This window comes from Pleurodeles waltl, chromosome 4_2, assembly GCF_031143425.1.
Source record: "Pleurodeles waltl isolate 20211129_DDA chromosome 4_2, aPleWal1.hap1.20221129, whole genome shotgun sequence".
Lineage (NCBI taxonomy): Eukaryota > Metazoa > Chordata > Amphibia > Caudata > Salamandridae > Pleurodeles > Pleurodeles waltl.
This window is the reverse complement of record NC_090443.1, coordinates 1,035,359,816-1,035,379,489: the sequence shown is the minus strand read 5'-3', so window position 1 is coordinate 1,035,379,489 and position 19,674 is coordinate 1,035,359,816. Positions and strand designations below refer to the sequence as shown.

General features: G+C 43.9%; 1 protein-coding gene across 1 annotated transcript in view; it reads left to right on the top strand.

Moving 5' to 3' along the window:
* Positions 1 to 19,674, top strand: part of LOC138293660 (aldehyde dehydrogenase family 3 member B1-like) — a 106,528-nt gene that overhangs the window by 68,425 nt on the left and 18,429 nt on the right. Inside the window, exons 5-8 of the mRNA XM_069232956.1 lie at positions 983 to 1,068; positions 3,750 to 3,831; positions 4,214 to 4,600; positions 8,164 to 8,330. Coding sequence (XP_069089057.1) covers positions 983 to 1,068; positions 3,750 to 3,831; positions 4,214 to 4,600; positions 8,164 to 8,330 — 722 coding nt within the window. The remainder of the gene's footprint in view (positions 1 to 982; positions 1,069 to 3,749; positions 3,832 to 4,213; positions 4,601 to 8,163; positions 8,331 to 19,674) is intronic.

The following is a 19,674-nucleotide window of genomic DNA, read 5'->3' as shown; positions in this document are numbered from 1 at the left end:
TTCGTCTCTGGTTTTTGTTGGTAGGGGTTTGTGGGTGATGTGGGTGTGTGTTTTATATGGTATTGGATGTGTGGGAGTGGTGTGTGTATGTGTTTCAGGTGTGTGCCTTTCAAATTGTCCAATGTGGTAGGGGTTTGTAAAGGTGTGTGTATTTTGACCGCGGCGGTGTGTACCGCCAATGGAATACCGCGGTTGAATGACCGCTGTGTGGATTTGCGGGTCATAATGGGATGGGCGTATTTCTGTTGGCGTGGCGGTGGAGGTTTGGTCTTCTCCAGTTTACCGCTGGCCGCTGATGTGGCGGACTGCAGTGGAGGGTGGATTTTTGGAGGTTTTGCAGTTGTGGGTCAGAATGACCCCCATAGTGTTCCAGCAAGAGGCAAAAATATTGGGTGACAAACAGAAAAGATGTATTTCCTACATTTCCAAGACCGCTACCAAAGCTAGTTCTTTGCACCATGCCACAGAGACACTCTATGACCACTGCCACCACTCAGCACTCCAACACCATCCCACACAGGCACGCTTCTAGACGACCACCACAGCTAGTGCTCTGCACCATGCCACAGAGACACTCTATGACCACTGCCACCGCTCAGCACTCCTACACCATCCCACACAGGCACGCTCCTGGACCACTACCACAGCTAGTGCTCTGCACCGTCCTATACAGGTACACTCCTACAGCACTACCACAACCAACACTCTACATCATCCCACAGGGATGTTCTCCTGCACCACCACCACAGCTACTGCTCTGCACCATGGTCCACCAGTCATCCACACCATTCCTACGCCATCCCCACCGTCATGATCTTGATCATCAGCTCAAGCCATATGTCTGGCCAAATGTGTCCATGAAGCTGAAAGCACATGGAGAGATTCCGAAACTCATGTGAGCTCATGGAATTGTTACTCACCCACAAGTACACCAGTGCTGTCCAAAGCAATAGATGAACACTAGTTTCCTTTTCTCTTGCAGGAAACTGTGCCATCCTTAAGCCATCTGAGATAAGCAGATGTACGGAGAAGCTGCTGTCCGATTTGCTGCCTCGCTACCTTGACAAGGTGCATCACTGTTACCCCTCCAGTGTTTAATATGTGTGGCCTTAGCGTATGGGTGCACCAATTTCTGATGTTTTTGACCAACAGTGGGGGTTATCCCCTTTGAACCCGGGAATGCCACAATGTATCTTCAAATATGTTTAAAAGAATTTGCAATGTTTTGTAAAAATTGATGAAGCCTGAAAAGTCTAACAAAGTAGAGGGTTGGACATGAAAAAGCTAGGAAATATTTAAATTTACTTCTGAGTTTTAACTCACAGAAATATGAGTTGCCGAGTATTTTATTTCAGTGCAGAATTTCAGGTCACAGAAATGTTATTACTGGTACCTTATTTCAGTTCTTGACTTACGTACCTAGAGGATTGTGTTTGTTTATCCCTGTTTCTTTTTATTGTTTTTTCAGAAAATCAGGTTTTCATGCCCCTTACTTTATCAACTGATTTAGATGAACTGACTACTCAGTTAAACACTCCCATATTTTAAGTTATAATTTTACACGTGCTTAAGATAATGTTTTTGTCTTTTATATTTTGCTTTCCGTGCACAAATTTAGTCACATTTGCCCTTATTGTGGTTGTATTTTTGTTTGTGTCTAAGATGTAATTTCGATTATTCTTATTTTTTGTTCTAGTTTCAGTTGCAAAAAAAAGATTTATTTTGCTGTCTGACAGTTGGTTCTCGTTCTACAGGTTTAGTACTCAATTTTAGTTGTGGCTGAGCATCAAAAATATTCCTCATTTAGGTTTTAGTTTATTGGTCCCTGGTATTCAACTTAAGTTAGAAACAAATATTTTTGTTGATGGCTATTTCAGTTTGTGCTTTGTGGTACAGAATTCACTTTGTTATCTTGATTTAGTTCTAGATTTTGATGTGTGGAAGATTGTGTGTTTTCTCTCATTGTCGTTTTTAACGGAGTTGAAGATTTACTTTTAGTACCACATCTTTAGTTGTTTGGCTGACAAACCTTTCATTTTAAGCTCTCTACTTCCCACACAAGTGCGGTACCATTTTTATCGGTAGAAGTGTACATACTCTGGGTGATACGAATTATGTGGAGACCGCAGATTCCACAGCTTTCAACTCATAGAAATGAGAGGAAAATGCACAACTGTAGCCAAACTTTGCGGTTTGCAGGACATTCTGGATAATAAAATGTATTGTCCACCCTGGGCTCACCTGGGTGTCTAGATTTCAGAAATGCCTGGGTTTAATACTTTTCCAAATGTAATCCACTGTGTAAGAAAAACACACTTTGCAAAATGCCCTCTCAAATGAATCACATTAATATGGGTAAATCCAAATACAGAGTTGTCCAAATAACCATAATCCCTAAACTCAGTATCTAGGGCACCATTAAAAAAGCCTTGGTGTTCTTCCTGCCCATTTCCATTTATTAGAACTTACCATAGGAATTGCTGCATGTTCGCTACACAATGAAATAGCACTTTGACACTGCTCAGTTGTTTGCCCTGGGTATAGCACCTGTTTTTTGACCACCAACAAACACTATGGGCCTGATTATGGCCTTGGCGGATGGGATACTTTGTCACAAATGTGACGGATATCTCGCCCGCCGTATTACAAGTTCCAGTATGTCCTATTGAACTTGTAAAACGGCGGGCGGGATATTCATCACATTTGTGACGGAGTGTCCCACCCAGTGAGGTGGAATCAGGCCCCATATATTGCTTCCACCAGAAGGGACTGGAAGGCATAACAGTATATTACTTTTGCAAATTGGCTATTGGGGCAAACAATTACATAATCCTACTTATTTTCATTTTGTTTATTGTATCAATTACTTTCGGAAAACTGTGAGCCATCTGCATGAGTGACACCTTGCTTAACTCAGAATTGTCTCTATTTTTCAGAAATGGATAGCTTGCAGTAAAAAAAAAAATGTATGTGTCTTCTGAACGCCTGGAAAGATGGTGATCTTAGCACAACAAATATTTTGTTGATGTAATTTTTCCCCCTTTTTCAAAAAAAAAAAAAGAGACCAGAAAAATGGTACTTTACCAGATACCTTTAGAATTCTAAAAAAAGAGACATATTTGCCCTAGGTAAACCTGTGGTAAAAATGTTATGAATCCTTAGGCACAAAGTGTTTCAAACATCAAAAAAGTGCTCAGCCCTGGGGCAAAGCAAAGCCTTACCACCTAAGGATTTAAACATAGTTTCAAATCTCATTTTAATTACATATTATCTTTGCCTCTATTTTAGTTTGGGAATTAGTTACACAAGTTTAGTTTTTTGGTCCATTAATTTAGTGTTAGCTTTGTTTGCACATATGCAGTTTTGATGTCCTTTAATTTAATTCTAGTTTTACTGCAAGGATTCAGGGATGGATTTGTTTTAATTGGTCATTAATCTAGCTGTGGTTACAGTATAAAGTGGATCTAGTTTAATTGCCTCATACTATTCTTTTATCCTCATTCCATACATGATGTAGTTTTAGTTCAAGTAAACATTTCCCTGAAACTTTCTTTTCCTGACCTCTTGTGAGATTTTGTTCTTTTGATTCTCCACTAGCTTTAGTAAGGGTACAGCTCGTGTAGCTTTATCCTCACTAAAGATGGGCTGTCAGGTGTGATGCTTGGAAGAAGCTGGAGAGAGAACACCTCAGAGCCTGATAAAAGAGCAGGAAAAGCTCACCCTTTCATTTCTTCTTGTCTCCTTCTCAGGATTGCTTTGCTGTGGTGTGTGGAGGACCTCAGGAGATCTCTCAGCTTCTGGACAAGAAGGTTGATTACATTTTCTTCACAGGTGAGTTCAGATCACTTTATGCACTCAAGGGTAATATTTGTGCTGCAGACGTCATCAGTGGACTGACCAGAGTAAAATACTTACCTCGGAGGGACTGTTAGCTCATAGCCAGTGTGAGTTGGTCACTCTTGCAGCACTAGAGACATTACTGATAACCTCAGAACTAATAATCCTTATGAGACCATTTCCTTTGCGCCATCAACGACTTCATTTACAACACCTGTTAGCATGTAATATCTCTTGCATTAAAAGAGGCACAGCATCCTGTATCTAATACATGAGATCACACAAAGGTGAGCCCTGATATGATGTTGTTGTGAGACCTGTTCATATTCTACGAAGATGGATCACTTTAGCATTATCCAATTGTTTTTCTCCCCAGGAAGTGCCAATGTAGGTAAAATCGTAATGGCAGCTGCAGCAAAGCATTTAACACCTCTAACACTGGAACTCGGTGGGAAGAACCCCTGCTTCATCGACAATGGGTGCAACCCCACGTCTACCGCCAACCGCCTGGCCTGGGTGCGCTTCCTCAATGCTGGTCAGACCTGTGTGGCCCCGGACTACGTGTTGTGCACCCGGGAGATGCGCGACCAGCTAGTGCCAGCCTTGAAGGCAACGCTGGAGAAGTTTTACGGAAAGGATCCGCAGCAGTCGGCGGACTTTGGACGCATCATCAATGAGCGGCATTTCCAGCGAGTGCAGGCGCTGCTGGGCAGCGGTACCATCGCCTTTGGTGGCCAGTGCGATGCGAAGGATAAGTATATTGGTACGTGGTTTGTAATTGCTCTTCCACCAGTCTCTCATTCCCATTTGGTGTCAGCACAATAAGATGGGGTATTGGGAGCCTTGGGGATTCTGAGAATACATGCTTCTCCAAAGTAGCCTCCATAAAGTTTGAAAACAAATAACTTGAAGGTCAAAAAGGGGATATTCATTTTTTGTTCATTACTATTTACAGTGGAGTCATTTTGTTAAAGAAGTGGGTCAGATAGTTTCAATTATAATTGCTCCTTCCATATATTTAAAAGCTGGACTATTATATGTGTGTGGATGATTGTCAGTTTATGTTGTATTACTGTAGAAGAGGCATTAAAGTTATTGATTTGACCAGTTTCTGGCCTAATTTAGATGGGGCAATCCTCTCATTAACTCTCCAACCTCTAAGCAAGGTGTTCTACAACTAGGCTAAACCAGCCACTCTCACTAATCAGTAGAATCTTAAATAAAAAACTTTACAATTGATCTTAGAACAAAACACATCTTCAATACTCACACTTAGGCTCCTCAGAAAATATCTTTACTTCAGACATTAAAATGTTGCTGGGACAATTATCAGGGAGGATCATCTGTACTTCATGGTAAGCAAGAACTCTACTACAAGAGTAGCTTCGCTCACCTAACAAGTAGCCGTGTCAGGTCAAAGGAAGCGTGGAGCTAAAGGAGAGCAGATACTTTCCAGGAAGGACCCTACCAGCGATGTTAGGAGGAGCTTCCCTCTGTAACTCCTGGTACTGTAAACAAGGTGCTCTTCACCTGAGCTCCACTCAGGAAACCCCAGGGTACCAACCTGAGCTCTGCCTTTGAACTGAGGAAGCTGCTCTATCACATGCAAGAAATAGTTAGTCAAAATATTTTATTTGGTCCATGAAAACCATAGAAACAATATTATAAACAGCATGCATTATAATATCCACCGATCAAATGCCTGACATATCGTAAAATTCATACTATACATGAAAATTCTTATAAAGCGCAAACTGCTAACTTGACTTAGAGTCATTCACAAGATCTGAATAACCCTCCTGATTACATTTTCAATAATGTTCTAACTTTCAGAGCCTGTTTCATAAAACTAACGACTGCTTAGCAGATGTGATTTGCGGATAAAAATTATAAAAATAAAAACAAGACTGTCTGCATTGATTACGCATAAATATTTCTAATAAAGGAGCTAAAAATGTAGGGCCTGATTAGGGTTTGGCCGAGAGGGAACTACTGAACTTACAGGCAAGCGAACCGTAGGCATGTCAGTGATGGAGATCACTCCAGCTCAGTCACTGACATACTCCTCTGACATCCCAACGCCTTATCTGCATTTTTAAAAATCAGAACAAGAACGGACCAAGAATACGGTGGGTTAGTCCTGGCCATAGGGCATTTGTCAGCATTTGGACCCATAGATCAGTATTGTTTTTATAAACATCTATTAGGACTCCATCGGGCCGGGCACCTTTCTTTTTAAGCTCTTATTAATGGCTGCCTTTTCTTTCTCTAAATCGGAGGTCTCTAACCTTGTGTGTAACAAGAGCTACTTAGGTTCAACGAAAATCATCACTTATTTAAATTTCTCTAACCTTCCAAGCTCCTATTGCCTACTTCCAAACTTCCAGGATGAGCCATCTAATGGGAAAATATTACTTCCATCCTTCACTCTAAACGTGCTACACCCAGCATCACTGTGATGCATTTATTGAGCTTATCAGGCTTCAGGGCCCTCTGCTCAGGACCAGGATCAGCTCTGGAAAGACTGTTGTAACCCAACCCAAACTGCAGAAGTTTGCAACCAGAATGGGAACATGGTTGGGTCATGGCAACTTCAGCTTCCAGTTTCATTGCATCGTATGAGCGAAATATCCTATGTTTTACATGATACCCCTGTTCAGCATCCTCCATCTTAAACTTTGGCCTTTTCATCCATTTGGTTTTACCCCATGTTCTGTTAGGCCGCAGGAGGTGGTGGCCACAGCAATACCTTTTAGCTGAGATGTTCTCTAGCTCACAGCAGGCTCAGTCCCAGGTTATAATGCATCTAGGTAACCTGAGGTCCCTTTTAAGGTTCTTTGGACCAACAAGCCATCTAGCCCTTTTCTGCAGATGGCTGTTTTACCACACTTCAAACACACCACACACTTCCTCTGGACAGCTCACCCGTCCTCATAGTGGGCATCAAAAGCAGACAGCAGTTTCCTCTCTCATTGGGGAAGAGCCCAAACTTCATGGGGCTAGAGGGTAAGTGGCTCCCTATTGGAGACTGCTGCCTCCAGGCTCAGAAGGGCCCTTATATCAACATACCTGATGGATCCATCCAGGAAGAGTGTGTGGTAATTCTAGTGAGTAAATGGGAGTCGGTCTTGTTGGTTATGTAAAAGTTTTTTATTGTTTTAACAGATACAATACTGTAATGGTCAGCTCTTGGTGGAAATGCCTATGTGCACATTTCGCAAGTGTGGGCCAACCTAGCCCACTGAGATGCAGGCACAAGCCAGGTTTTTCCAGAGTGATAGAAACACTAAAGAGAGCTATTGAAGGATGTGGTACCAATGGTGGAATTGTCACGCCTCATTTGGGAGATGCCCGCTCTTCCGCTGCAGTGCTGGGGCCCTCCCACAGCCGTGACAAGTTTATGCACTCCCTTCCTCTATTGGCCTCCCTGTTCCTCTCCTCCGGTTCTATTCTTATGCCACACAGACTGGGTCAGGGGGTTCCCATCTCAACAGTACCCCCCCCCCAACATATCTTTAAGGATTCTTTTACAGAAAGTTCCCGTTTATAGAATATAAAAGGTTGGTAAAAAGTGTATTTTAATACTAACCCCCCCCCCCCTCCCCCCCACACTTTTTGGAACTCTCTTTTGCCTAATGAATGGAACTTCTAAGTGCAATAAGCCTCTGAGCAATTGAGAGCGTTATAAAATAGAAACAGGATCAAGAGGTGACTCACTGGTGCCCTGTTCAAAGTGAAGCATCACCTCCAGTTTCTCCTGGAAAGGAACCCACAAAGATCACCAAGTCTCCACTGGACTAGTATTGTCTCCTCTTGTGGCCACCAAGCCGTCCCATCTTCTGGGGAGGCCAATGGACGAGTGACTATATCTGCTAAGTGTAAGTGTGGGCTTGTGTAAGGCTTTGTGCTTGTGTGCCTTTCTGCCTGTCACGCGTCGGTGGCTGTAGGCACATTTCTAACTATCTCAGCTTGTTATGTCTTTGGGCCTTGAAAAAGCCTGGGAGGTTGCATGTTAGGTTTCTGCTACTGTTGGCCTTTCTTTTAAATGAAAGGAGTCGGAACCCGCAGTCTTAGAGGGCTCTGGGTGCCTCTGGTCTCTATTCTGGTGTGTCACCTGAAGAAATATGACATGGATGGTACTAATGACGTGAGCTTACAGACACTATTTTATATCTGATGATGATGAGAGGAAGCACGAGAGTGTGTGTGTGTGTTCTAATTGTCCAGATGCTGACAGTATGAATTGGTAGACCTCATGCCTTCCTTGAGTCACCCTAACCATACCAACGTAGCTATGTATTTCTTCCATCCTTCCTGTCTGTTTAGCCCCTACTGTACTGGTGGACGTGAAGGAGTCAGACCCAGTGATGCAGGAGGAGATCTTTGGCCCCATCCTGCCGATCCTGACCGTCGAGAGTCTGGACGAGGCCATCGCCTTCATCAACCGGCACGAGAGACCGCTGGCACTCTACGCCTTCTCCCCTAACAGCAAGGTAATCTACTTACTCTAAATCTTTATCCAACTCCTGCTGCCCTTCAGTTGTGCAGGTGAGGTTTGTCATCTTGATCCACTTCAAGGCTGAGGGTTTAAACTTGTTTAACATATGTCTAAGAGCCTACTTCTAAACCTGCCAGTTTGGAAGGACTTTTCACCCTGTACTACAAACATGCATCCATTCTGTTTTCAGCATCAAATGATAGCTACTTTCAGGGCTGAAAACACAGCTACAGGTACTTCATAGACAGTTGTCACCACTGGAGAGGGTCCCTGCCTCATTCACTTAATTCCCGGCTGTTCACGAGGCAGCAGAGTTTTCCAAGATCATCCCACTGTTGATGTGCCCAGCCTACAACGAAAATCTTGTAAACCAAGGTTATTAAAGTGTGTCCACCCCTTTTTCACACTATTTGTCACAAAGCTCAGCAATGTCGAACTCAAAAGTGTTGTGAACTTCAAGCTGAAACCCCCAAAGATAACTATCTTGCAAACAAAGCTAAACAGGATCGCAGCTCATTGTCCACTTAAAGGCCAATCTCTGTTCTCCTTTGTTTCACCAAGATTTTGGAGATTAAAGCACATACGTAGCTCTGCCCACTTGGAACAGAACATGCTTTAATTTGATTTTCAGTGAGGGCTCTGCCCCATGCAGGTACACCGGCTGCGTTGATGAAGTTTAGAGAACTGTTCTCCACTGTAGATATGGACCAGGGCTGTAGTCTTATCCTCCAAGCAAGACCTCTGAGTGGTGTTCAGCATAATAAACCACAAAACCTCAATAAACTAGATCTCTACAATTTGTGGCATCAGAGTAAGAGTTCTTCAATGGCAGGTACCTCTCTGTTACTCCCTTCTCCAAGAGAGCCTGATTTTCTTGTCAGAGAATGGACAAGTGGTCCCCCTGGCATGACTTTTGTCGTCATAAAGTTGGGCTTCATCATCCCCATCATTGTGCGGATCAGGGTCAGAAAAATGTTGTGGTAAAGGAGATGTTCATATGAATCCTACTGAGGCTAAGGTTGAGGAGGACCTAATCTTCTAGCAGCATCAATGCATGGGCAACCGGCACGGGTTTCGACTCCGCGTGAAGAGTTGGGCTAAGTGTCACTCTGGAGTCAGGCAGCACCCGAAACTGGGCCAGGAGGCGCGGTCGACATCAGGGACGTATCTGCCGGCAGATATTAGGCTAGAGGCCTCTTTAGATCCGTGGGGCCCAGAGGTGCACGAGAGAAAGCTGTCAAGAAACCAAAACTTTGCAGCATGGCATCTTGGAAAGGCTGGTATAAATAACATAACATTGTGCCCCAGCTGAGATCTGGTAGTATTACTGTGAACCCATGTATATCTCTGCACCCCAGCCACCAAGCGCCAATCCCCCGTCTGTGCCATGTCAGCCAGGCAGCATGCAGGACACCATTCTAGTGTTTCCTGACAAAGTCAAGGTCTCTTCTAGGCCAAAATCCATATATCAGGGATGGTGAACTTGAACTCTGCTCCTGTGTTTGGTGATTTTACTTTGGCCCTCACTGATACCGCTTCTGCCATTCCTGAGTGGAGGTGTATGCAGGAGAGAGGTACAAGACAAAGGGACAGTCCATTTTTAATTGATTTCTCACTCACCCATTTTTGTATCTGATGGTATCTGCTCTTTCAAATATGGAATTTCTGGCAGAGTAACTGCATGTATTTGATTCTGTTTCTTTTGCTCTACTTTTATTCTTGTTCTTTGCCTGGTGGTTGCACATCCTCTGTCTGAGGCTGTGACATCATTGGCCAAAGACTAAACAGTACACATGAGTGTGGCTCAAAACCTGTAATACCTACAATGAATAAACTGCTGATTTTTCACCATCACAGTTTACATAGGGGTTCTTGTAGCCTTTGTCTGTTTTGCTTGTCCGCCCAGGTGTGCCATTGTATGTCCCCTCACGTTTCACAAAGGAGTTGGATCTTTATCATTATTTTAAATACTTATCGGATCATTTTACAATACCCATGCTGTGTGTCGCTGCAGGATGACCCTGTGCCTGTGGAGTGAAGTGGGGTATGTCCACAAAGAGATGTTTTGCATTCTAAGATCCGAAGGCATCACAGAACCGGTAAATGCAACAAGATGCATGTGCCACGATGCCTTTACAATGCATATGCATTTACCATGCATGGCTTTACCACGCATTCCTTTACTACAACTATACCTTTACCACGCATGCCTTAGTGTATAGAGTGGGTAACGGTTATTGGTGATAAATGCATTTTTAAGTTTAAGGGTGGGTATGGGTTTTAGAGTGATAAGGGCATTTTTAGTTTTTTTGGGTGGGTTGGGTTTTGGGGATGGTAAGTGCATTTTTAGGTTTTAGGGTAGGCATGGGTTTTGGGGTGGTAAGTGCATTTTTAGGTCTTAGGGTGGGCATGGGTTTGGGGGTGGTAAGGGTATTTTTAGGTTTTAGGGTGGGCATGGGTTTTGGGGTGGTAAGTGCATTTTTTGTATTTTAGGGTGGGTATGAGTTTTGGGTGGTAAGGTAATTTTTAGGTTTTAGGGTAGGTAGGGTTTTTGGGTGGAAAGGCGTGTTTGTGCACATATATCTACATATATATATATATATACACACACACACACAAACAAATATGGGTTTTAGAGTGATAAGGGCATTTTTAGTTTTTTTGGGTGGGTTGGGTTTTGGGGATGGTAAGTGCATTTTTAGGTTTTAGGGTGGGTATGGGTTTTGGGGATGGTAAGTGCATTTTTAGGTTTTAGGGTGGGCATGGGTTTTGGGGACGGTAAGTGCATTTTTAGGTTTTAGGGTAGGCATGGGTTTTGGGGTGGTAAGTGCATTTTTAGGTTTTAGGGTGGGCATGGGTTTGGGGGTGGTAAGGGTATTTTTAGGTTTTAGGGTGGGCATGGGTTTTGGGGTGGTAAGTGCATTTTTTGTATTTTAGGGTGGGTATGAGTTTTGGGTGGTAAGTGCATTTGTAGGTTTTAGCGTGGGTATGGGTTTTGGAGATGGTAAGTGCATTTATAGGTTTCAGGGTGGGCATGGGCATGGGTTTTGGGGATGGTAAGTGCATTTTTAGGTTTTAGGGTAGGCATGGGTTTTGGGGTGGTAAGTGCATTTTTAGGTCTTAGGGTGGGCATGGGTTTGGGGGTGGTAAGGGTATTTTTAGGTTTTAGGGTGGGCATGGGCTTTGGGGTGGTAAGTGCATTTTTTGTATTTTAGGGTGGGTATGAGTTTTGGGTGGTAAGGTAATTTTTAGGTTTTAGGGTAGGTAGGGTTTTTGGGTGGAAAGGGGTGTTTGTGCACATATATCTACATATATATATATATATACACACACACACACAAACAAATATATAGCAATATATATATATACACACACATATATATATTTATAAAATAAAATGTATGTTATACTTACCTCTACTTTTTACCATGCATATGCCTTTACCAACTATGCCGTTACTTTGAAACGTTTGTGGTAAAGACGTGTGGTAAAAGCATATGTGTGGTAAAAACATTTCGTAGTAAGTGCATTCGTGGTGATGACCATACATTGGACTTATCGCGTTGTAAAGGCATACGTTGTTAGTGCATGCGATGTTCCATCATACATCCGTTAATCATCTGTCCTCTTCTGAGGACTTGGTAGTGTAGTGATCTACTCACAAAAGAATTGTACTTTGGCTATTGGGTAGCCAGAAGGCTGTGAACCAGCAATATTAAGCATCTGATCCAGCCAAGCTGGAGTAATCTGATGAAGTAATTAGGCCGAAGACCTCCAAAAGCTTAGTGTGGTGAGTGAAGTCTTGGATACAGTGCAGCGCAGAGTCCTCATGGCCAGGAAGATGTGACCTGACCACTGTAACCCAAAGTTGAGGTGGGTAGTACAGTTCTTCAAGGTCCTAGCAGTTTTGGTAGACATTAGTCGAGGAGCTCAGTATCAATTCCATTCCAGCAGGTAAGACGGATCAGGGCTTCTGCTGGAAATCACATGATCCTTTGTAGAATCAGTAGGCTAGGGATCTCACACGTTCTCACAGAGGCAGCAAGAGAGTCAGCATCCCTAACATATGTATCACTGACTCTACCACCAAACTACATATGGTTTAGAAGTATCGCTCAGGGCGAAGGAGTTCTGGTCTTTGAAGACAAAGTCAGCACAGGCAAAAACTGTCACTTAGTAAACAGTAATCAAAAATAACAGAATTTCCAGGTCTGTGTTGTGTCCTTGTCTTCCTGTTGTTAAGCATGGCTTGCCAACTTTACATAGTGCTCAGAAAGATGCTACTAAATCATGAATTTGCATATTTGGCAAGGGAGTGGCGTGAGAGGACTTCGCTCTGCCTTGCATTTGTCTATATGCCAGTATCTAGATAAAAGATCTTTAACCTACTGAAGTTCCAGGTACACTCAGGACTGCATCCGTTAAAACCACAAACTATTCCTGCTTCAACAAATACTAAATAACAGATGCATGCTTGTTGAGCATATCCCTGTCTGCAGGGTCACCCCCAATTTTTGCCTTCACCCCCCCACCCCTGTTTTTCTGACTTTGTTTTTGTTGGCATTAGGACGCTGCACTTAAACACTAATGACCAGTGCTAATGTATTTGTGCTCTCTCCCTAAAGCATGGTAAAATTGGCATATACCTGATTGGCACAGTTAATTTACTTGTAAGTCCATAGTATATTGTACTATTTGTCGCCAGGGCTTGTTAATAAATGCTACCAGTGTGTCTGAAACACTCATTGTGGCACCCACTAAAGTAGAACTTTAAAATAATTCTCAGGCTTGCTATAGCAGACTGTAGTGCAGTTCTAAACTACCAATTTGACCTGGCACAAAAGCCTTCTTCCAAGACTAAGCCTTCCTTGTTAATACATGTAATTCACCCCTAAGATATGCCCTAAAGGCCCATAGGTCAGACTGCATTGTTTTGAAAAAGTAGCACATATGGGTTTCAGTTTTACATGTCCTGCTAGTGAAAAAATCCTAAAGTCGTGTTTCACTACTCTCAGGTCTATCACTGAACAACATTGGGTTACCTTATTTCATTTAATAAGTGCTAACTTTTGATTGTGATCAGGTAGAAATGCCATGTTTGGACTCAAATTATATTTTAAAATCCCCCTTATGGTAAAGTCTGATTTTATGTTACAATGTTGAGACTGCCACTTTTAAAACATTAGCATTTTCCTTCTCAAGAGCTTCCAAGGCCTTACAGGAGTTTCCAGCTGTCTGGGCCTTTTAATAGCTCTCAATTACGAATGTGCATTGAGAACAGACAGTGAACAATAGGGGACTAGGTGTGTACAGGATGTTCCATCTGGCCAGGGTAGTTGGGGAGGGGCTGTTGCCTGCTCCACTTACATTTTAAAGGGCTTGCCTGCAGCATACACAAAAAAACCTGGTATTAGTCTTTTGTCACCCCAGACATACTGGAGCCTTGACAGGAGAAGGGAAGAACTTTCCAGAACTAGATGTGGGGGTAGCTTAGAAGATTTCCCCACTTCAAAGGTTGGCACCAGGTATAAATATTGGACACTCAGACCCACTCTTTCAGCAAACTACTAGGCCTGTGAACATTACAGAGGAAGAACTGCCTTGTCCCCAGAGGACCGGCCTGCAGCTTGAGTCTTGCTTTGTTTTCCAGAGGAGTGCCTCACTGCTTGAGGCTTGCTTTATTCCCCAGAGGACTTCCCTGCTGTCTGCAAATGAAGAAAGGACCTTCATCCCAGGCTACTTGAGTGACTCAAAGGGTCAGTTGGCGACCTCCTGTTCTGAGCTGCTGGGACACGACAAGCTCCTGAGGCCTTCCTACAACTGTTCAGCTGACCTGCTGCAACTGGGCCTGCATCTAGACCTTCCTGAGCCCTACTTACCTCTGCTAGAGTGAGCCCCTTATCCCCAATAGGTGCCTCACCAGGTCCCAGACCCTTGGCTTGCATCAGAGTGCACTCTTGTGCAAGAAAAGGAGAAATCCTGAAGTTCTGGAATGTTCATGCCAGAATTTGAGAAAGTAAATTTACTCCAGTATTGGAACTTTCATAGATTCACATGCTTGAATCATACCCAGTTGTCGAGATGGGAGTCCCTGGTGATATACAGAAGCAGTGCTCTAATGTACATATACATTAGAGGCATTAGGCCTTTAAGTTAGTAACATATCACAATCATTTTGTAGAAATGATCCAAACTCTAGAATCCACCAATCAGGTTACACCACCCTCTAGAACCTTCCTGTGAGGAGCTGCATTCCCTCAGAGTTTCCACCACATGTCGTGCTAAGGAGTCTCCTCTGAGCTCTTCTCAGTTCCTTCTCAGGAATCCTGTTCTGAGGTGTTTTGTGGATCTCAACTGCTCATCTTCTTCACAAAACCTCAACTTTTATTCAAGTAGGTGCTTCAAACTGACCAGTATGTCAAAGACACCTAAAAGAGCTATTCAGACCTTGTGCTACCTGCATGAAGAAGAGGCTTCATGTTGATGACCCACATGACAACTGCAAATACTGCCTCTACCCGAACAATAAGACCAGAGACTACAAGGTATGTTGAACATTTTCTACAAAAACCTTAAAAGATAGAGAGGGCTGTCTTCTCCTTTGGCTACAGAGGTTAAAGACCAGAAGCAACCCTGTTTCTGATGATTAAAGTGCCTCCTCTTTTGTGGCAGTCACTAAAACTCCTGTGAAGAGACTTAGAGAGGATAACACCAATGAACCTCCAAAAAAGGCATTCAAGAAATCATCTGAGGGCTCCTCCAAATCTCATAGCCCTTCTAAGAAACATTCTGCCAAGTTGGATAAAACAAAGGCAGATTCCTTATCAAAGTCTAAAAAGGAATGTCATTCTGAGCCCCCAACACCGCCTCTACAGGTCAGGCCCAAGTTAAAAAAAAGGTCATCTGCACCGTTGATGACATCATCGACGATATTACCGACGACAGCTCAGGCGTCAACGACAACTTCTACCGTCATCACCATTTCGGTGTCGATAGCAGTGTCCACAGAGTCCTCGACGACGGTCTTGTCATCTTCGTCGAAGGTGCGCCCCATTAAGTCGCTGTTACAATCTCTGTCGACGATACACACCCCGTCGACGATCATCCCATCTTCGATGTTGCTGCGCTGAACATCCCGTCGACGATGCCACTGATGACACTACTGCCATCGACAACAACCCCATCGATGACGCACCCGTTGACGTACATATTGACGACTCCACCACCGTCGACGACGGTTCACCTGTCGTTGACAAACATTGAAACACCGGCAAAGAGACAGAGACGGTCAACACTGCCTCTTTTCTCGTCGACTATTCAGACACCTCTTAAACAACATAAAAATAATAGCTTAACACCATCTATCACATCTCCTAGTAAAGCCTCATGCCTATTACCGTCCCACTTGTTGGATGAGGATGATGCAGATGAGGATCGATTATATGGAATAGCTAGAAGCCCTTCCCAATTGCATGTCAAGTGTCAGGAATATTCAGACGATGACTCCTATTATGACCAGCAGTTTTATCACCAACCATCTCAGCCACAACAGGAACTGGTATGTCTTCCTTCTGGTTTGGTGTCGGACCTACAGGCTATGTTAACAGACTACAGTGAACGCTTCCCGGCAGAACCCACATCCATACAGCAGCAACAAACCGCCGTGATGCCAGCAACACTACAGCAACCCCAACAGCCTCAGGTCTGTCCTCCGCCTCATCCACGGAGTTCCCTCCAGGCGATGCCTTCACAAGTCACAACGTCTTCGGATGAAGAAGGAGAAGAGGGTGAGATGTGCACCGATCAAGATGAATGGGATCAATATAGCATACCAACACCTGCGTCTCCCGTTCAGCCTACAGTAGAATCCCCCCAGGAGGATATTGGTGGTTTTCACAATTTGTTGGAAAGAGCGGCCAAACGTTTTGATTTGCCAATGCCATCAGCGCAGCAGGATTGTTTCCTGTATGATTTTAAAGAGCCCTACAGAAAAACAATCAGGACTATCCCAATCATTAATCACGTATGAAACCAAGGTCTTAAGATTTTGCGCAACCCTGCAACAGTCCCGGCAGTCTTAACAAAACTAGACAAGAAATATAAGGCCATAGGCGACACTCCGGCATGTCTTATAGGTCATCCAAAGCCAGACAAGCAATGCCGCTCTAGAAACCCTTCTGCGCCTTTAACTGCCCCACCAGATAAGGAAGGAATGCGCCTCAATAACATCGGTAAACATTTTCCTTCAATGTCTGCCATTACAGTGCGAGCTGCAAACTCGCTGCCCTCCTTGGAAGGTATGACAAGCATGGCCAGGCATTGCACAGTATTTGGAAGAACTACCGGAAACCATCAAGGGTGAAGCAAAAAAGGTATTATTGGAAGGACAACGTTCTTCTGCCGAGATAATTGACTGTGCCTTCGATATTAAAGCCATGGGTTTTAAGCAATTGGATGGGGCAGCAGTCTTAAGACGACAAGGATGGCTTAAGGCCACTAATTTCCGGCCTGAGATACAGACAAAGATTTTGGATCTCCCTTATGATGGGGAAGCATTATTCGGGAAGCACACTGATAATGCGCTTCAGACTACAAAATCAGATACCGATACTGCTAGATCACTTGCCACTCCCCAGTTCAGAAAAACTGCTTTACATGGAGCCAGGGGGAGAAGCCAGCCTTCATTTCATGGAGGCTACCAGCAATATAGATATCCAGCATACTCCGCCGCTAGCCACACCAGTAGGTCGCAATATCAACAGCGGCAGCCACTTTCGGCCGCATACGGCAGGCCTCCACAAAGAGGAAAGCCTGGGAGGCAGGGCAAGGATTCCTCCAGTAGACAATGACGAGGTTCAAGCGCCGGCCACCTCTCACTTTTCCCCATCAAAACCTCATGGAACTCTGAAAAATCACCTCTGTCGTTGGCGTCAAATAACAAAAAAACAATGGGTATTAGATATAATACAATTCGGCCACCTCCTAGAGTTTATACAAATATCTCCACTCACACCTCCTTCTCAGATGCAACAAAAACATCTGTGTTTGCTCAACTTAGAAGTGGAGATTATGTTAAAAAAGGATGCAATAGAGATTGTGCCCTTTTCCCAAAAGGGGAAAGGTTTTTACTCCCGCTTCTTCTTGATCCGAAAAAGTCTTGCTTATGGAGGCCGATCCTAGATTTGAGGGAGCTAAATAAGTGCCTGAAAAAGCAAACTTTCCCCATGGTCACATTGCAGGACATCTTGCAGCAACTCAATAGGGCAGACTACATGGCTTCCTTAGACCTTCAGGACGCCTACTTTCATAAACCCATTCACCCAAGTCACAGAAGATTCCTGAGATTCACAGTAGCCGGCAAGCACTTTCAATTCAAAGTACTTCCCTTTGGCTTTAAATCCGCACTCCGGATTTTTACCAAATACATAGCTCTAGTGGCAGTTTACCCCAGTCGGAACCAACACCAAGTCTTCCCATACTTGCACGACTGGCTGGTAAAAGCACCCAATATCCAGGCCGCACACAAATCCATTGCAGCAACCTTGCGTCTTTTCAAGCAATTGGGCCTCAATCTCAATCAAGAGAAATCAGTGCTCCAGCCATCAAAATGGATAGCACTTCTGGGAGCTATATTAGACACACAGCAGGCAAAAACACACCCAACATCGGACAGGCAAGAAAAGTTGATCGCACTAGCGAAGCATCTGCAGACAAAAAAGTCTCTTTCAGTTTGATGATACAAATCATTAATAGGAATGATGTCATCTTGTATCAATCTGATTCCATACTGTCTTCATATGTGCCCACTGCAAGAGGAGCTGCACAAGCAATGGAAATAGGTGCAAGGGTCTTTCGAAGACATAATACATGTAATTCCACTAATAGTAACATCTCTCAACTGGTAGACAGTTCGTGCAAATGTCTCGGTAGGGCTACAATACTTGTCTCAAATTTCCCAGTTAAAAATAACAACATATGCATCAATGGACGGATGGGGCACATACCTACAAGACTTTCAAGATCTTCAAGTAAGCGGCAAATGGCCAACCTCTCACCGCACTCCATATCAACCTCCTCGAGGGCAGCATTTTGGCGTTGCAAGCCTTTCTTCCAAGAAGTTGCGGGACATCGATGCTTGTCAGAACAGACAATACCACAACAATGCACTATATCAACAAGCAAGGAGGAACTCCCTCCCATCTTCTATCCCAGGAAGCACAAGGCATTTGGAATTGGGGCATTCAACATTCGGTGCACATAAAAGCAGAACAGATCCTCTGAGCAGACTAATAACATCTACCCAGAATGGTGAATTAGATCAACAGACACTGAACGAAATATTCCTTCAGTGGGGCAAACCAAACTTGGATCTCTTTGTGACCTCCCAGAACGCCAAATGCCAGTTTTACGCAAGCTGGCATCACCAGAAGGGGTCATGTGGGGATGCATTTTCGATTGCTTGGTCAGGAATCTATGCTTACGCTTTTCCTCCAGTCCCTCTCCTCCCAAGGGTGATCAGCAAGATCAACTCAGAGCCCTGCCAGATAATACTAATAGTCCCTGCATGGTCATGCCAACATTGGTACACCCATTAAGATAAAGCCAATCCCATCGCTGCTCACCATGAACCAGGGCCAAGTGAGACATCCAAATCCCAAATCTCTGAGCTTGTGAGCATGGCTCCTGAGTTCATTGAATTCGGCCATTTAAACATCCCTAATGACTGCAAGGAAATACTAGCCAAAGCCCAGACGGATAGGACGAACAAAACATTCTGCCTAAAGTGGAAACGATTCTGTTTGTGGTGCAAGTCTGCTAAAGTACATCCTCTGTCTTCCTCTCCGGAAAAAATCTTACCTTACCTGTTGAATCTGTTGAATCTAGCGCGCTCAAGATTGCAACGTGCATTCATTAAAGTTCATCTGGCAGCTATCTCTCGCTTTAGAAGAATATCCGGTAAGCCATCTCTTTGGTCTCACCGGCTTATAAAGCAATTCTTAAAGGGTCTTTGTAGATCCTATCCTCCAGTCAGAGCCCCTCCTCCAGCATGGCAATTGAACACTGTTCTTGGCCAGCTCATGAAGGAACATTTTGAGCCAATCACAGAGCGGACGTGAAATATCTTGAATGGAAGGTGGCAGTCCTTCTCGTGCTTGGGTTTGCGCGTAGGGTTCGTAAAATATAAGCATTCACAATGCAGGAACCTTTTTTACAATTTAGAGATGACAGAGTCATCTTACCCACCAACCCTAAATTTATACCCTTGGTCCCCTCGGACTTTCATCTCAACGAACCTGTGGTATTGAGGACTTTCTTCCCTAGGCCGCAAACAGCGGCGG